This window comes from Bombus pascuorum, chromosome 10, assembly GCF_905332965.1.
Source record: "Bombus pascuorum chromosome 10, iyBomPasc1.1, whole genome shotgun sequence".
Classification (NCBI taxonomy): Eukaryota; Metazoa; Arthropoda; class Insecta; order Hymenoptera; family Apidae; genus Bombus; species Bombus pascuorum.
The window spans coordinates 1,163,230-1,183,464 of record NC_083497.1 but is presented as its reverse complement, the minus strand read 5'-3'; the positions used below and the strand labels follow the sequence as shown (position 1 = coordinate 1,183,464).

At 34.8% G+C, this 20,235-nt stretch overlaps 1 protein-coding gene and 1 non-coding gene across 3 annotated transcripts in view; one reads left to right on the top strand and one right to left on the bottom strand.

Moving 5' to 3' along the window:
- LOC132911161 (uncharacterized) overlaps positions 1-17,983 on the top strand; it is a 32,936-nt gene extending 14,953 nt beyond the window's left edge. For both annotated transcript variants that reach the window (XM_060967573.1, XM_060967572.1), the window contains exons 2-4: positions 5,492-5,751; positions 10,226-10,345; positions 15,423-17,983. In XM_060967573.1, the coding sequence (XP_060823556.1) occupies positions 5,492-5,751; positions 10,226-10,345; positions 15,423-15,981 (939 nt within the window). In that variant the 3' untranslated portion in view covers positions 15,982-17,983. The remainder of the gene's footprint in view (positions 1-5,491; positions 5,752-10,225; positions 10,346-15,422) is intronic.
- A 1,651-nt stretch (positions 17,984-19,634) lies between these two features.
- Positions 19,635-19,753, bottom strand: LOC132911555 (5S ribosomal RNA). The gene has a single exon (XR_009659033.1). It is a non-coding gene; the product is annotated as a 5S ribosomal RNA (ribosomal RNA).
- Positions 19,754-20,235: the final 482 nt, after the last annotated feature.

Genomic DNA, 20,235 nt, shown 5'->3' with positions numbered 1-20,235 from the left:
GCTTCCGAAAATCGAAAATCGATCCATTGAATCCATTTGGGATGAAAGAGTAACACTTGTTTTAACATATGTATATCTAGCTATTTTTAATTCTCCACGACACAAACAATAAATCATACAGAGAAATTACTACCTTTTTAACATAAGTAAGCGTAGGTAATAGTATTAAAAGATTAAAACAATACGACTCTGTAGAATATTTAGATATCTTTATATATATGTAAACTCCCTAGAGTTCACGCGCGATAGAGACTCTCTCTGTTTACGGATAGCACGACGTTCTTTGTTTCACGGATAGATGAACGACTTTCTTTTGTTTTACGGACAACTTTGAGAGACACTCATTTCCCAAACGGACGGACAGAGAGCAATATCAGAGATAGACAAGATCACAGAAGAAAGAATAATTATTTAAAACATTGAAGATTGACGGAGAAGGATCGGTAGCTCAGGACGTTGAAAATCGATTCTCGATCACCTGAATTATCCCGAGATTTACGACGTCACATACAGTGCTGGACAAAAGTATTGGCACAGCATGATTGTTATGATAGAAATGCTTATAACTACTAAACAAATTGATTTAAACAAAAAACTTTTTGACGTATTTATTTATTATCTATTCTAGTTTATTACATAACAAGAGCAACAATATAAATAAAATAATACGCAAAATAATAACAAAAATATATTTTTTGAACATTTTATGGGTGGACAAAAGTATTGGCACAGTAGAATATTTACGCTTATAACTAATTACATAATAAACTTCTAATATTTTGTTGGCAGTCCTTTTCTTTTAAGGACTTCCTTTAATCTTCTGGGCATCGAGTGGACTAATTTTTTAGTGAATTCAGGTACAATATTGCTCCATTCCTGCAGAAGAACTTTCTTCAGTTCAGACTTGCTTGTGATATTATGTTTCCTAATTCTTTTTTCCAATTCGTTCCACACGTGCTCAATGGGATTCATATCGGGACTTTGAGGTGGTGTGTTTAATGTGTGGGCAGTATTATATATTATCCACTGACGAACAATATACGCTATATGTTTAGGATCTCGATCCTGCTGAAAATAGAAATCCCTGGGGAGGTTTAATTTTTGAGTACTTTTCAAAAGATTTTGCTTGAGTATATTTAAATATACATATTTATCCATTATCTCATCAATGAATATAAGTTCTCCTACACCCGATGATGCCATACATCCCCACACCATTAAACCACCACCCCCATGTTTCATGGTGGCTTGCAGATTCAGTTCGTCCATCTCTGTGTTGGGTTTTCGCCATACTAATATTCTGCCGTCAGATTTAAAAATATTAAACTTACTTTCATCTGAAAACATGATCTTTTCCCAAAAATCAGTATCTTTCGTAACAAACTCTTTCGCGAATTCCACTCTTTTCTTTTGGTTTATTTTACTGATGTAGGGCTTTCTTCGTGCTGCACGGGCAGAATAACCGGCATCCTTCAATACCCTACGTACAGTTTTGGTACTTACTTCTTTTTCACACTCAGCTTTTAACATCGAAGCAATTTCAGTCGAATTAGTTTTTGGATCCTTCTTTACAATATTTACGATTTTCCTTTTTTCTCGAATTGTTACCTTAGAAGGGCGACCACTCCTAATTTGATTCTCTAGATTTTCTTCACTTTTAAAGCGTTTTATGTTCGTCAGTGGATAATATATTGTTCGTCAGTGGATAATATATAATACTGCCCACACATTAAACACACCACCTCAAAGTCCCGATATGAATCCCATTGAGCACGTGTGGAACGAATTGGAAAAAAGAATTAGGAAACATAATATCACAAGCAAGTCTGAACTGAAGAAAGTTCTTCTGCAGGAATGGAGCAATATTGTACCTGAATTCACTAAAAAATTAGTCCACTCGATGCCCAGAAGATTAAAGGAAGTCCTTAAAAGAAAAGGACTGCCAACAAAATATTAGAAGTTTATTATGTAATTAGTTATAAGCGTAAATATTCTACTGTGCCAATACTTTTGTCCACCCATAAAATGTTCAAAAAATATATTTTTGTTATTATTTTGCGTATTATTTTATTTATATTGTTGCTCTTGTTATGTAATAAACTAGGATAGATAATAAATAAATACGTCAAAAAGTTTTTTGTTTAAATCAATTTGTTTAATAGTTATAAGCATTTGTATCATAACAATCTTGCTGTGCCAATACTTTTGTCCAGCACTGTATATATATCTGTCCCAGGATAATGAGTGTATACTCGAACCGGAGCTCCACTTGAACCGAGACTTATTGCTAAACTAAGTGTATCAACGATACACTTACCTATCAAATTCGCAACTACCAAGAGTTGAATGAATTGCAACGGGTTTTTCTCTGATACTATTTTTGCCGAATAGACAAAATGCCTATAGTAGTGCAACAGTACGAACTCATACCCCGAAAAGAACAACCATACACTTTAGACGCGTATGACAGAAAAAGGACTATAAAAAATATAAAACAAGATCGTACGTCAAGTACATTACAATTATCCGTCAATCTGTAGCAACATTCACTACACGGGTGGCATTAGAAGAAATCAATTATAGCAAAGTTACAGGAATAAAACTACAAACGAAACTAATAGAAAGGATAGACATAATATGTCTCAGTCTAGAAAATTCATCTTAAAAAGTGACATCTGTTAAAATGATGTAATTTTTAATCATAAAAATAAATTTAACGTTCTTGGAATCACTGGACAGAAAATGGTGTTGCGAAAGAAAACGAAAGAATCAAAATTAAAGATGAAAACCATGGACTTGGAAATGTTCTTATTCAGAAATCCATTTCAACATTTGGGATTGATATTAATTACTTATTAATAACGATAGTATGAACATAATGAACATAAGTTCTCCTACTTGTATATGGAAGAATTGTCCTCAAACTCGATACGCTTCTAGAACGACCTTCCACTTCTAGCATTCGTTTGCGAAATTTTCGACCCAAGTCATTTGAGGGTTGTGGCGTGGAGCATGAGTAGATACGTTTTGATCTTATCTTTCTAACGAGGAGCAAAAAATAAATCATTCTGTTTAAAACAGTTGTATTATCGGTAAAATCTCGGAAGATCTGACTTTCAGATAACCTTCGTTTACATAAGCTACTTTGTCCCCAGAATTACAATAACCGTATAAACACTATAAACCTATATATCCTATATAATACCTATATAATATAATATAATATAATATAATATAATATAATATGATATGATATGATATGATATCATATGATATGATATGATATGATATCATATGATATGATATGATATAATATAATATAATATAATATAATATAATATAATATGATATGATATGATATGATATGATATGATATAATATAATATAATATAATATAATATAATATGATATGATATGATATGATATAATATAATATAATAGAATATAATATATGATATAATATAATATGATATGATATGATATGATATAATATAATATAATATAATATAATATAATATAACATAATATAAAGAGGAGAGATAGATATAAGGGAGGAGGCAATAAGGTGATAGCTCCATAAGAATGAGAAAATGTAAAAAGCGTGATAGGTAAAAAAAAGATGTAAAACCGAAAACTCGTCCAAAGCCGAAAGGCACGGACTAAGTAAAAAAAAATAAAATATAAACGCTAACCTCTCTGCCTTTTGTTTTACACAAACAAAACATATATACATTATTCATATTCTTCGAATTTGTAATATTTCTTACATATCTCGTATATTCAAGGTAGTAATAATGCGACAAAACATATTTAAATTTGCTTTTAAATATGTAGATTTCTACCAACGTGTTTTGTTACAAATACAAACGAAATATAAGTTATGCGACACGAAGAAAGGTGATTAGATCACACCAGCGGATGATTCGCATACTTATTATAGCGTCAACATTGAAATAACTTGGCAAATTTCAAACTACAATAACTTGTAAATTAATAATTTTATAATTATAATCATAACAGTTCCTATAGACAGTTGTACCATCATTCGTTTCGTTTATTCTGCTTTATCTGTGTTAGTCTACTATTTATATCGATATATCAACTCGCAATATAGGATTCTTGGATTCTTTTATTTTTCAGTTACTCTTTTCGTATTATGACATTGAATTTCTTTGCTGTTTTAAAGTAATAACATATAATAAAAAATTTGTAAGCTTTTATATCTCAGACTAAACTCTCGAATACTCTTATTTTGTATCGATAGAAATAGATTGAATACAATTTCTCATGTTACATTACGATCAAAACTAGATGCAAATAAATATTTTAATACCATTTTGTAAAGAATGGAATTACCATCGTTACTGGTTATCGATTAAAACAATCAAAATCTTAGTATCTTTTTGTAGCAAATGGCAATTTGAAAAATATCTGATACTCGGATGCATAAAAATGTGTAGAATAAATTCCAGAATATGCTTCTTTTTTCCATTTCTAACCATTTTAAAGATGATCACACAGTAATGAGAATATTATTAATCACGTGCAATTCATATGGAAGGATTGATTCATATTGGAGGATTGTTAACGATCGTCTACTGGTTTGGTGACTAAGCGCCACAGTTCTGTACGTTGAAATCCTTTTTTCTGCGACGTGATCAACGCGCCAACAACAATAACATAATCGCAAATAATGCACACTCGAAACGAGACAAATAAAATTCTACTGTGCCAATCTGAACGTTATATCTGCGTCATATATTAATATTACATAAATTAAAGTACAATTAAATATCTTATTACTTCGCGTTATTAATTAAGTACCCTGCAGGCTCTCGCAATACAGAGTCCTTTAGTTGCAAATTAAATACAAAACGCCAAAGTCGAAATTAAACAAAGTATCAATACCAGTATATAATAGGAATATTGACAATGATGTTGACTGTATGCAATCGAGGTACCATATTTTTAATCAATATTTATGGTGTTAACTCGAAGAACATTCAAGCTCATGATGGACACTAATTTCCAAACTGTTCAGAATACTATATAAATTACACGGTAAACGAAATGTATCCCAAATGTGACAGAGAAGATTCCAATATTGACAATTGACAATACTATTGTTGATTGTGTGCGTATCCTTTAAGCGCCTTTTGAATTTATTAATCCTGATTCATTGTAGTATTTTGTAGACTCAAATTACAATTATATCTTAAATTTTTGTTCGAACAGTGCAGCAGGTTGTTCGTTGAACGACTAACGATTAAACGATTCATCACTCGCCTTATGATCCCGATGAAGAATAAAACGCTATATTTTTCATTTTCTAATAAAACCTTGAAAATATTGAAATCATCTTATACAAGTTTCTTATATTCTTTATATAAGAGATGTTACCTTATTGTATTTCTCCGTTTACTTACCGACATAGCATGAAATAAAATTTACAATTTACGGGAAAACAATTGTTATTTTTTGATCGTTTCAGGTTTCCATCTTGTGTTTGTCTACGAGTGAAATAGAAGCGGAAAAAAGTGGTTGGAACGTTGATCCAAATACGCAATATCATATTCAAACCGACGAAGGACCTGAAAGGTACTTTCGTTTCCAAACATTAAATGGACAATACAGGAAGGAGAAAAGATTATTGGATGGTACAGTTATCGGCACAGAAGGCTGGCTAGACCCTCTTGGATATTTACGACTTAAAGATTACATAGCTGACGATAACGGATTTCGAATTCTCAGGTAACGCGGATAATTATAAAACGTGCGTGTCTAAACATACGTATATTACGTTACATATGTATGTAAATAGTAAATCTCGTTGGAATTTTTCTATTACTCCCCGCGATACGATAATGGGCTTAATTTTATATAAAACTAGTCGTTGACACGTTTCATTCACACCTAACCCACAGCCTCTTTATATCCGACGTTAATAGTGTTGTCACTCGGAACAAGCAAGTACAGGTTGTTATCGGAACTTACATGGGGACAGGATACGTATAATTGCCACCTTTGAATGTTTGACCTTGTGTCTTATTAATAGTCATAGCGTAACAAAGTCTAATAAGGAACTACCACCGTTTAAGTTAGAATGCTAGATCCGATGAAGTCATTGATATCCGACGTATCATGATTTTTGCTCCAGCAGCAATCTGTCAAAACTGTCATCTCTATTATACTATACTTGTTCATATTGTGTATTTACATCGTCTTCCATCGTATCGTTTTGATAGGTTTACTTTGCTATTATCTATTACTATCTTCAACTTTAAAGAATAATTTGACATGCTCGTAGAATTTAACGAATGAAGAGACTTTACGCGATAATCCACTACTATATCGATCAAGATATAAATCTGAGAAGAAGCATCAACATTATTTAAAATGAAATCCGATTTATTTTGTTGGAGCTAATATTGCTCGCTCTTGAAAGCGGAAAAGAGATGCGTTAAAAGGAGAGTCGGAATAATTCATTCGGTGCTCTTGGCCATATTACAAAAAATATTAGAAAAGTGGGTTATCGAGTGGAACCTTTCCGTTATAGTTTGCAAAACCTTCCATAGAGACGTTTATGGTAAGAGAAAGCTCCTCGATCGAGGAGCACGCGTAAGATCTTTTAAGGCATGCGTTGACTCAGCTCACGTACCTTTGAATATTACGGGCAAGGTTTACCAAGTCTTCTAGCACACAGTGACTTTTCCTATCATCTCTCTGTTATTATTATGTCCAATGTCCTTCAAAGTTTTACCAAAAGTTTCTATTCCACTTTTACGAGGCATTAAACTTTCGTCCCACGCAATCACAGAACATGATAAAAGAATTGTCGAGATATGTATAATTTTATGTATAGACTAGACTAGATTAGATGCGTAGTAGTATACTTGTATGTGAATATCAGTGTGTGGAAGTATGTGCGTACCCGGCGTCTCGAAAACGAATGAATGTAAACTGTTCAGTCGGTTAACAGTCGGATATGGAAGAAAGTACTGAGACGCGTGCAAGAGTATATCGATGAATATCTTTGAAATCAAATTTATTTATCAAATAAATATATAACTGGTCTAATATAAATTCCAAGTGTAAATTTAGTGTTCCTATATCATTATTTCGGCTATTAAGATCCAAAATTCTCAACAAGAATCTTGGATTTAACGCTTTGCTTTGAAATGTTGCACACGGTGTTTTCATCTGAACATATATTCGATGATAATTTAGACAGTGCTAACAACGTTGCAACTATCCCAGCTGAGGCAACTACGAGCGCAATTCGACCTTCGAAGCGTAAATTGTTAAACATTGTAAATTGATTATGAAAGTTTTCCTTGTTCTATCAGGTGCGTCCAAAGAACGTTTCGTTTCGACCACTGGTAAGAATCGCATTACATGCATTTCTTGATCGTTATTTAGGGTTAATCCAGTTGCAAATATCTCCTGTTTATCATAAGATCGGGTGCACTGTTCGACAAAAGAAGGCTTAGGATTCTCTCGCTCTTCCCTAATATCGACTGCACGATTTTATCAATTTCAGTAAGGGCTGAGGTGAAAATCATATCGTTGAATTCCAAGTTTAGCAATGAATGCTTGGTCCGGATGCGGTGTAAGGCATGGCCTGGCACGCTATCTCTGTGCTTCATCGTCAAAAATAGTAGATCAGATATTTGACAAAATGCTAATATCACAGAAAATAGAAATCCAACGTTCGAAGCAAAACTTGTGAGAACCTTGTCCTAATGGGAATCGTTTTCTCACAGATCGATTGTTTCACAGGCCGGATAAAGAAATGGGCGCCTCACACGATTTACAGCGCATAGATTTTCAAAGGACGTAGGATTTTTAACGACGTGGGGTAACATTCGTGTTATTGGCGTGGGCGGTGTACACGCGACTGACTGCGTTTTTCTAGCGAGGAACCTTGCTTACGACGTTAAAACATATTTTAATTTTAAGTATAACAGGAAGATATCTCGTTGCAGAGTAGCGTTTTGGTAAAATGATCAACGACATACAACTTAAAAAATGCCACCAATATAATATCTCGCGAATGTGCTGCGATATTCCGATTGCGATAGTCCGTTCTCAAAATAGGCAGTCAAATGCATAGTGATAGGCGACGTCTCGTGGATGCTAAACGATAGTATTCTCCGCTTCATTTTAAGCATTAATGCCGAAAATGGCTTGATCACTTTCTTTGCTGATGTATTCGCATATACGTATGTGATCGATTTAACAGAGTTACAGAGTTCAACGTTGATATGAGAGCTAAACGTCGTGAAAAGAGCAGAGTTGTATGGTCCGACCTAACGGTTGTCGGTAACCTCTTCTCCCCTCGATTCAATCTCAGCGTAGGATATTTTTTACTGCATACCTGCATTCCTGAACGAATATTTTGCGCTCAAGGGTCAAGGTAGTTCTGAATCTGAGAAGAGGATCAGATCTATTTTGTGAGACCTGATTTTACTTTGCAGCCAAAGCAAAAGACGTATGTATTTGCTATTCTACGGTGTATAGGAAATATTTAGTAGCTCCAAAAATGTTGCCTTTATTTACCAAGTACATTAGTTTTTTCAAGTGAAAAAGTCATCTACCTATCATATCTATTCTACGTAACTCTAAGAGAAACGTAATTGACCCTTATATGCCCCCGAAAAGACTAGCAATACGAAATCGTGGCCTCCTCGATGCTATTTAACTCTTGGCATCGTTCTATTTGTGATCGGTTATTTCACGCGCTAAGAAATAATTTCCTGTTTCCTCGTTAATATCATGCTACTTGCATTTTATTTGACTGCGAAACGGTTGAGTTTCATGAAGCCCATGGTTTCTTTTGGAAAGTTAATCCTCGCTACGAGTAGAATACGATAGAATAAAAGATTTCACCTTTTGATCTTGATTTTGAAATTCAAGGTTAATCTAACGACATGTTTTTTCTACCAATCTTCAGAAAACCGAGTATATGGAATCACGCTATCCTGGTGGCAACATATAATTTCTCAACAACCGATACACTTGAGAAATGTTTGAGCAGAGGCAATCATGCTTCTACAGTTTTACTCCAATCGTTTCAGGGCTAGTTTTTCTGAATCAATCGCCTAAAGTTGACTCGCGGGATGATAAGTGAGTGGGTGAGACTTTTACCCTCACTGACACGATGCAATCCACTTTTTGTACCTTTTTATATGTAGCAGCTCGTAATTTAACTTCCTGCTAAGTTCATAAAATAAAACTCCGTGTATCGTCACCTGTTCTGATCTATAAGAAGTTTTCATGTCCATCATTTTAACAAAGTTTACACACGGTGCAATATGTTGATGTTTCTGCCAAGGACTCTATAAATGCAGAACAAAGTCAGGATATCATCCGTGGCTGAAAACCTGAAAACCTTGAGATTACATACGCGTAAGAGAAACAAGTATTCTGCATACTTATTCTAACCTCCACCCAATGTTCTTGTAATATTTCTACGTTGTACACGCTGACATTGGGTACGATCTCAATAGCCGAATAATATATGATCCCCAACTTTATTAAAGATACTTGATTAGAAAGATGATTATTCAATCACGATTATTATACTTATTAAATCAATACTGTATATTATATACTATATCTAATACGTTATTTATACTCGTTAAATCAATTATGAATAGCGAAAAAATTTCAAATTAAAACAATATGAAATTCAAACTAATTCTTTTAATTAAGTTTAATGACAATCTGCGCAAAGTCGAATTTAGATGTGTCCATCGAAAGAATCTCATCAAGCTGTGTCTAGTGAACATTTTTTTACAATATACGTATTAATAATTAACATTGTGAGTCTACGCTTACGTTAGTGCTTTGAAATTCGCAATGATTTATAGACGTGGTCATTTAGAACAATAAGAAGAAAGAGAAGACGAAAAGAAGACAGTTTTATTCTTCTACGGTCTTCCGAGGCTTCCTGGACGACACAGTTATTTACGTACCATTGTATTCATAATGAAATGAAATAAAAATGAAATAAAATTCTTTACACAATTAAACAATATCAGGTTTTTAATTAAAGAGACGAGGAACTCCCAAAATCGAATATATGTATAATTGAATTTATTTAATTCAATTCCATTCTATTCCATCCAATCCTATTCGAGGCCATTCCATACCATTTTTATTATTGCTGCGAATTGATCAAAATATCTAATTAATTATATGAAAATTTTTATGTTTGTATTAGGTCGAAAATGATTTATGTGGGTAAAAACAGACCTATTTACGATGCTGTAACGGAAGCAAAAAGAGTGCCTCCTCAAACTGGAATTCTTGTACAACCAGCACGTCCACCAAATCCTTTCAGGTAGTATTACTACTTTATAATGTATAGTTCTAGCCAGTCATACAAGTTTAAAAACATAGGATGGCTATGAAAACATACAATTTTACTAGAATTATCGCATTATCGTCGTCGAAATATCGTCTTTATTCATAAAATAATACAATTTTTAAGTTAAAGGATTATCGTCGCTAAAATGATAAAACTCTGAACAAAAAGAAAAATTTAATGCTTGCAACGAATAATATACATACCATATCGAGTTTGTACATTATGTAAATATATGTATTTAAAGAATTTTATGTTTAATCAAACTAAATCTTTAGTTTGTCTTACAACTATTATAAAATAATTAGGCGTTATCTTATTTCAATAAGAGAGTAATAGACATACTCGCGAATAGAGTCTCTGCTGTAAAAAAAGAGTCAATCGTATCCACTAAGTTACTGATATAATCTTCTTTTCCACTATTTCAATTTCCCAAACCACTGTACGTTGCTTTCTTCGATCCTCTTTCTTCTCTTTTTACCGACGTACTCCCGTTTTTGCTTTCGCTCTCTATCTCGCTCGTTCTCGATGTTTCTGTCTCGGGATAATTCGATGTATATCAGCGTCGGTATCACAGATATAAATAAATATATAAAGACTATTTCTCTATTTCTGTAGCTCTAACGACTTATAGAAGTGACAAACGATGTTACTACTATGATAGATGATACGCGTCGTAGCTGAATCGTTTGAATAAATACTATCACAGACTCAAACACCGTGCGCCTTTTCTTCCCTTTCTTCTATTTCTTCCTCTTCACTGTCTTCGGAACTATAGGTATACGAATAAATAGTTGTATCGTCTTGCCTATCACTTACGAACTGATGAAACGTTTTGTCAGCGGGTGAATCTTTTCCGCTGGAACCAAACTCCTCTGCACGACTCCTTCTACAACTTGCTTCTTCTCTTGTAACTTCTTGACTCCCGTCTCCTCGTTCTTCCAAGATTTTCTCCACCATTTTTGCACGCAACAATTCCACTTAGCTTCAATGGTTTAATATCCCAAATAAAAAGGTAAAAGAGGAAAACGTAGTTCTCGTTTGAAATAAAACTTTGTTTTGCTCCTTCTTCCTCTTCTTCGAGTTTTTCTGTTTCGTTTAGCGAACATCAATGAAACTCTTTCTCCTCCTATCTCTTAATCCGATATCAATAATTATAAAAAAGAGTCTGTGAGTCTCTGCTGTATTCGCATCGTATCGATACTCGTGATCTCCTTTACGATGTTCGCTAAAGCTACGTAATCGGTCTTTATTTATTTATTTCGGTGGAAATAGACATCGACTTTTCCTTCACCGATTTTCAAGAAATCGCGTTATCACCGAAGGACGCCACCATTCTGCTGTAAAAATGCTCTAAATACTTAAAAACTCTTTCGTCGTATGTTCGATGTATTTTTCCTGAATTTGAAACGAATTGTGGTAGTTTAGACGTAACATACAATGCTATACTCGGTTACATTGTTAGCACTACACACGTACGTACATCAGAGAATCAATCAACGATAAGGTGCTAAAGTATTTTTTGTCTCGTTTCTTGATTCAGTTGATGAACCATCACGTTTTGGCTAGTTTATACCTAACTAAACTACAAAGTTCCTCTTCCATGGTTACTTTCCTTTCATCGCGTTGATACGACTCCATTATTACTCGCTCACATACTACCGATTCTATTTTTTCAGTTAGGTTAATCTCAGTCTTTGGATTTAACCAAATATCCCAATAGGTTTCTTATTATTTCCCTGCGTTTCGTTTTGTATAAACTATAGCTTTCTTATGTGTTTCCGCTTTTCATAAATTAAATCTGTCGGGTTGGCGTTAGGGGCGTGTAATGAGTCTTCGCCGGGGTTGTTCATTGTTGTTACACAAACGTTTATTACACAGATATAGTTGGTACAAGATTGACAAGCGGCAGTGGTAACTAGACGCTAATGACAATGACCCTAGGTTCGATATGGCGAATCCACGGTCCACGGGATAACGAATATACTTTGCTTCGAAGTCTAAGTCGAACTCGACTTACTACTCGTGATACAAGGATCGGTTGATTAGCTCTTTGCTGAGACGTAGATTATTCACCGATCGTACAAACACACTAGGCATATGGCTAATGAGACTGCCAGAAAGGGAATGACTTTCCCTCACGACGACGCTGCAGAGGAAGGCTATGATGGGACGTGCCTAAGGGCACGAGATCATCGGATTCGTCAAAGAAAGCCTTCACACGGAGGGTGAGGGAAATGGGCGTTGCTGTTAATTGGTTAATTTCTATATTGGCGGTTAGCAAAAGACGCTAGCCGCCCTTGAGAGAGAGTCCCTGGCGGGAAGCGTCGCACGTGAGGAAATCTGATCTCCCATATTTTTCCGCAATAGGTGACAGATTTACGGGCGGATAGAATAAAGACTGTTTGTCGATCGGAAGGACTTTAGTTAACTAAGTCCTAAGATTTGTAGCGGCTCCCAGACTATCCGAGCATAAACTGTGAATGATGCATCGGCATCTGGCGATCATCTTACTCAAAGAATGCGGTCTGTGTGTGGCGAGCCGCGGGGCTGTTAAAATGTTTTATTGTCAAGTGTCGGTACTGCCAATTCTTTAAAGGAAAGCTATGTAACTTCATATCTCTGTTAGGCGGAACGTTCATCCCGCGACCGTGGTTACGCTTCGGCGACCGATTGTGGCCTCGAGCCTAAAAGCTTATTGTCACAAGTTTCGAATGACTGTGTTGGGTTGTTTCTTAAATATTACGGTATTGAGGTTTTCCAAGTAACTCCAACGGGGGCCCGGTGTCCTTTCATCTCCGACATATATATTACTATCTACGTTGTTCTTGTGTTCGCTAGAATCTTATGGATCCTAAAAGTATCGGGAACATCGCGAAGCAAAAGTCTCCACACTTTCTTCTACGCCGATGCTCCTTTCCCTCAAATTTTTCGATATAAAAAGGGTAGTGGTTAAATAAATTCACTTGAAGAAGAGCCTGACGCACACTACGTCACACTAATGTTTTTTTGATACTGCTCTTTGATGTCCGCTTTCATGTTTACGTATTCTTCGGCATATAGCGTTTGTTCAATTGCAATATCTAATCCAAAGAACCCACAACGTACATCTTTGCCACTTGAGACGTGTCGATTTGTTAATAATATTACAAAGCTTATAACTAAGGCTCTCTTTCTACGACTCCCAGCGTTAACCATACAAATGCTGGTCCCGCGTATCATGAGCTTCCTCTGCTCCCTGAACTCCCGGCGTCAACCGCACGTCGCACAATAGCGCGTTTCGCGAAAATCTGCAAACAAATTATTTTCTCCTTTTTCTACGTACTGCAACCTGCTCATTTGAAATATTTATTTGAAATGTTATTTTTTTTTAAAAAGTAAAAAGTGAAGGCGATATTGTACGGTATTGTAGTACAATGGTTTACGTTCTATTTAGTCGCCGACGAGAAGGTAGCGTCAACTGACGTTTAATGCAACTGGTAATAAGCTCCACTTTCGGCTAACCTGCTATGTGCGGGAATACTGGCACGGGAGAGGATTAAAGTTGTGCGAAAGTAGATTATCAATATAAATCGAGATCTTATTCAATTTCGGTATTGACAATTGACTGACGAATTTGAAATTCTTCGGTTGACAAGTGATGATTCTTCGACAGACAAAATGATAACTGATTCTTCGATAGACGAATAATTAATCTATAATATTCGACAGACGAACGATAGTTTATTTACTCGATAACCGAACGGTAAATATTCTCATTCTCATGCTGACTTCTCTGAGTCGCTACACTTATATCCGTCGGAAATGAATAAACGTCGGGGTCTTTCTTTCAACTGCCGACTTTGTTTACAATTTAAATCGTCATAATATCGTTATAAAGACATAATATAAAAACATAGTTAGGTGAGTTTTCGCACTTTAGCTTTTAGTTTTAGCTTTTAGCGGCTTTAACTGCCTTTCACTTCAAACACTGTAAACACGGTTTCGAATAAAAGTTTTATATTACCTCGGTTTAGGAGAATTTATCAATTCTACTTTCGCGCTACGGATCGCGCGGGTTGCGAGACGCGACATTCATATTATGAATTTTTATTTAGATAGTCAGCGCATTGAACATCACGTATGATATGTATTTTGTTAACATTAGTACACCAAATACGACACGTACCCAATTTCAAGACCAACGAAATAATATTCAAAGACGACTTATAGAAATCACATAAAAAGTATGTCATCTTCTTTTTGAAACTGTCTGCATGTCTATAGCTTTCTAAAATTCTCTATCCATATCTGCCTGAAGAGCCCTGTCTGTATCTGCCGTCGTTATTAACAATTGTTTAACTTCTTCTGGGATTTTCTTTCTTCTCTCGTTCTTTGAAATTCCCTATTTAGCTACTAGAATAAAAGTAGAAAAGCGGTAGAAAAGATCCGTATTTGAATGTAACAAAGATTTCTTTTACGCATGCGCCCCCGATATTATCTCGCATTTTTATCGCGGCATTCTAAGGACTCGTTTGAATACTCGCCTACTTTTGACTACTCGTAACTTTTCCACTATTTGTGGTCCATTAAAATTTTATGCGCAGTTACCGGCATATAGTTATTAACTATAATGTTTTATATATAGTACGACAGTGTTTCGACGATAGCCAGAAAATGCTATTTCATTAGATATTAATAGATATTAATAGCTATTAATATTATATAAAGAATGGAATAATAAGTTCTTTATTAACTCCGGTTATATTTGCCGTTAAATGGGCATCGTTAAATATGCGTCTACCGTCGATTTGTATTCCTATAGGATTGTCTTACGTGGTCAACTTTCAATCCTAAATCCGATCCAACTATAATAGCTTTGTTCAGTTACCTTGTGAACATATTTCAAAGTAAGCTTTCAACTTCTTTGACATGGAAAATGTTGATTTTAATTTGTCACATTGTTTAATTTCACTTTCTAATGTTATTGATAATGTGTGCAATAAAAGGTAAAATGTTTAATTGCAAAATTAATCGACCGTAAAAACTAATGTCAGTTAATGTCTTTTTTCAGACAACCAGAGAGAGAACACGTCGTTCCTTTAGTTGGTAACGATATAAATTCAGGCTATTATGCCAGCACCACCATTAAACCTAAAGCTGATTATTCTTCTGCTGTATCTAATTCTAACAATTACTACTACAATCCAAATCGAGCAAGTTCTTCGTCCGATCTTGGCAATTTAAACAACTATTCTCGAAATACCTATCAGAATTTTCCTGTTGCTCGAGATGAACATCCGAAGCCAAGCTTTCAATTACCAACAGCTACATCACGAAGTAATCCAACGGCATTTCCTCAATTCGATGGAACATACAACACTGCTAACGGATTCCAATATTATTTGAAAAGGCAGTATCACGAAGAGGAACGAGATTCGAGTGGAGCAAATGTCGGTTCTTTTGGTTACATCGACCCATTTGGCATTAGAAGGGTAATATATTTCAAAACAGATCCGCAAACTGGTGGATTTCTCCATCAGAAAAATAACAAATACGTAGGATTCGAATCAACTCCGTATGATCTATCGTTACCCAATACGTACAGACGTAACTCAAGATCCACAGTGTAATATATTTCTCCAAAGTTCATTTTAAAATAATACGGGTATCTTGGACGACATCTTATTGGGATTTTCTTTCTCTTTGTGCTTTGTTACTAATGTAAAACTGGAAGAAATTGTGCTAACTTTTAGTGAAATTTTAATAGACGTTGAATAATAATAGGCCACGATAATACTTATTTTACGTATAACGCGTATTTCTCACATTTTGCGTGGATAATAAAATTAGAGTGAAAATAGGCTTTTTTAGCACCTAAAAACTTAGTCTGCAATATTACAAAGGAATTGTAAGCTGTAAACGTTGTGCCATGTTAGGTTATTGTAGTACTTATTATCCTCTAATGATACTTTAAACCATGAAAATATAAGGAAACCTATTGCGTCAAATAGTCGAATTAAAAACTCCATTACTATAAAATAGATAACAAGATACATCGTATACAGGATGCGTCACGCAATTGAAACGAATTACATCTTGAATTTGATAAGAGACAGAAAAAGATTGTTTAAGCAAAAGTAGAAAAATATGGTAATAATATTTGTAAGTGCAAATACGCGCACGAAAAATTTAGGGCACATTTTTCTAAAATGGATTTACATACTCTTCTTACTCGTATGTAAGTATTATTTATTATAATATTTAACAACAAAGTCACGTACTTACTTTATTTTACTTTATTAAAGATGATGTTTGAGTGTCCTGCCTTTATGCATTTAGTAAGCGCTTCTCATAGATCGTTTCTTTATTCGTTCGTAACGAAGTTGAAGTGGTCGCTGTTTATGTTTGAAAAATGTAGTTTAATTTGTTCTTCCGTCTTCCAGTAAATGGATCGACGCGAATATGCTTTACGTTTAAGATAACCCTATACAAGGAAGTCGAGAGAATGCAGGTCATGGTGTTGCATCTCCCAAAATACGACGTCTGCCAATTGATGTACGCTGTATATAAGTGACTTCCAAAATTATACCTAATACGATTAAAATATTCTAATATCGAAGTGATGAGAAAGAAATGTTCATTACCTGTGGCGATTAGAAAAATTCATAGCATGGATTTAATATAGAATATTTTATGCTAATGAAAAATAAAGGTTTTCTCTCCGTTTTCTTTCGTTGAAGGAATCTAAATCCTACAACAAAGAATAGTGTAATCCAGCTGGCTTTAACTTTATACTAAATGTATTCTAAAAAATTAGTTAAACATTTATAATAACGCTACGCCGCTAACAATAAAATCTTCCGAATTTCTGTGCAAATTATTCGTTTGTAGTTGACTGTTTGTACTTGAGTTTTCACAATACGTTTTAACATCCGAAGCTATGTTTGAGACACGAACCATGAGACTCGAAAGTTTACAGTTTAATGTCTCGTAATTATTCTGCAAGTACTTCAAGTCTGAATCAATATATGACAGTATATGACAGTATATGACAGTGATGGAAGTGCGTAGGTGAAAGTAAAACATGTTCATTAACTTTTCAGTATGCTTGTTAAAATGAAAAATATCCGTCAATTAACCGTTGACACGTAGACATTTATCATACTGAAAATATTAAAAGAAGAGTGGTGTTTTATATATATAGCAACACGAATGTGCGTTCAATGATTTTAATCAACATTAATTCATTGCGTTATCTATTATGAAACTAAATAAAAACACGTTAAATATGTCAACTCATTTCAAAGATTCTGATTATTTTCTAGCAACGAATATTTGTTATGTTATATATTATGATTTATTTATTGGGATGGATAGGATATTTGTCAGCGATTATTAAAACTATAGTAGATTTAAAGCAACCACAAAGACGTGTTTTAACGTGATCTGCCGCTCATTTTCGATAATAATGCTGAAATGTGTTTCCTGCTATTACTGAAACTAATTATTTTGTCCGTATAATACTATTCGATACAAATTTTTATTTAATTTATATATTAAATTATTTATAAATTAAGTAACCAAACTTCTATAATTATATATAGCGATAATAGGAATAAAACTTATCACAATATATGATTGTCATAATCCTTTTTCCAATATGCAAGCGCAAGTATGTATAGCTATCTTCAGAGTTCAGTAAACACAATTGTACGCAAAACTTCGACTTATACGAATTTAGTGTTCATCGTCATGCAATGTACATTTCATTAAACTTTTTATTACTTTTCATTACACGAACAATATGACGAATAGAGTAGCCTACTATAGTTATGATAAAAAAGGTATTAATTTAAAAGCTAGTTAAATTTAAATATTGCAAATTGCTATTAGTAAATGTTACTGTACTGTATGTGTCGAGGCTCGAGCGGCGTGGGTAGCCGACAAGAGTATTTTATGAAATACAGTTACAAATAATGTACGGTTATAATACACGGACGAAGCTAACGCAAAATAGAAACACAAGAGGTTCGTAAATGAACCGGATGCGAGGATGGCGCAAGCGAACCAACTATACCAGATCAAAAATGAAGATTAAAATGTTACTTAAAGCTCTTAACGGTTATTTCGAGTCTGAAGTAGTGTTTGAAGAATTAAAGAGAGTACAACCCGGTAGTGTTCGATTCTCCTCTCTGGACCTATGGGATCCAACTATGGGGAACAGCGAGTAATTCCCACGTAGAAATTCTCCAACGATTTCAATCAAAAACTCTAAGATCCTTAATTGATGCACCTTGGTACGTTACCAACGAAACGATACACCGTGACCTTAAGATAGCCACATTAAAGAAGAAATATCCAAATTCAGTAACAGATATAATACAAGAGTTAACAATCATCAAAAACCATTAGTTACCCAATTACTTGACACGACGGATCAGATCCGCAGACTAAAAAGGCAATACCCCTTAGATCGAAGCATTAGATTCAACTAGAATCAAACATACTATAAATTTTTGTCATCCAAGCTACAGTACCACGCCAAAATAATTCTCCTCTGTTCAGCGTTTTTCAACAAAATGGTTAGCACGAGAAAGTAGACTTCTCCCAACATAATATATTGTGCAGTTAGTGTCAAAAGAAAATATAATACTGACATTCGCGGACGACACAGCCGTGCTAGTCAGGCACACTAACCCTGTAATAGCAGCCACAATACTACAAGAGCACATCACAAAAATAGAAAAGTGGCTACAGGACAAACAAATCAAAGCTAACCCTAACAAATGCAACCACATCACATTCACATTGAGAAAACAGATAACACCAAACATCTTCCTGAACGGCACGCAAATAACACAAACAAGGCAAGTCAAATACCTTGGACTTCACATAGATACACACTTCACATGGAAACAGCATATCAAATCAATAATAGACAAAATACAGACAGCAAGGAGACAAATGCACTGGTTAACAAGCTGAAAATCCAAACTAAGCACAGAAAACAAACTAAAAATATACAAAATAATCATAAAACCAATCTGGACATACGGAATTCCACTATGGGGAACAGCAGCAATGAGCCATATAAACAAAATAGAAACAATGCAGCAAGCCAAAATCCTTAGAACAATAGTAAACGCCCCATGGTACGTTAGAAACGAGGACATACGGAAAGACCTCGGAATACCAACGGTCAAGGAGGAGATTACCAGATTCGCAACAAGATACAGAACAAGAATAGGAATACACCCGAACCAAGTGTTAAAAAAAGTAAAAAAGCCAACACCACACGGAGTTCCCAAGCGGTCACCCATCTAAGTACTACCCGTGCCCAGCGCTGCTTGACTTTCGTGATCGGACGAGAACGAGTAATTTCAACGCGGTATGGGCGTTGACTGGACGTTAATTTTCCTATCGGACATTTAACCGTGCCGCTGGCGCTCACCAAGGCCGAATCAACATTAGCAAAGCTGACATATTAAACCTGTTCGACATGAACAAATCTACCCACAAACGCTCCATAGCCTTCGCAGACGACCTAATCATCTACGTAACAGGCCGCAAAACTAAAACAATAAACACAGACCTCCAAGAACTATTCGACAAAATCAACGATTACTACCACACATGGAAACTAAGAATCAACGCAAACAAATGCGAAAGCATACTGTTCAAACCCAAAACCAGCGAAATCGGCCCAGCAGAAAGAAAACACTGCAAAAATTTCCAATTAAAAGAAAAGGCATCCGAAGAGTCAATCATACCGCACAAAAACTGCGTAAAGTACCTAGGTATAAACATAGATGACAAACTAAATTACAAACAACACATAGAAACCCAACTCGCCAAGGCCAATAAAGCATTCTGAAGAGCAAAAA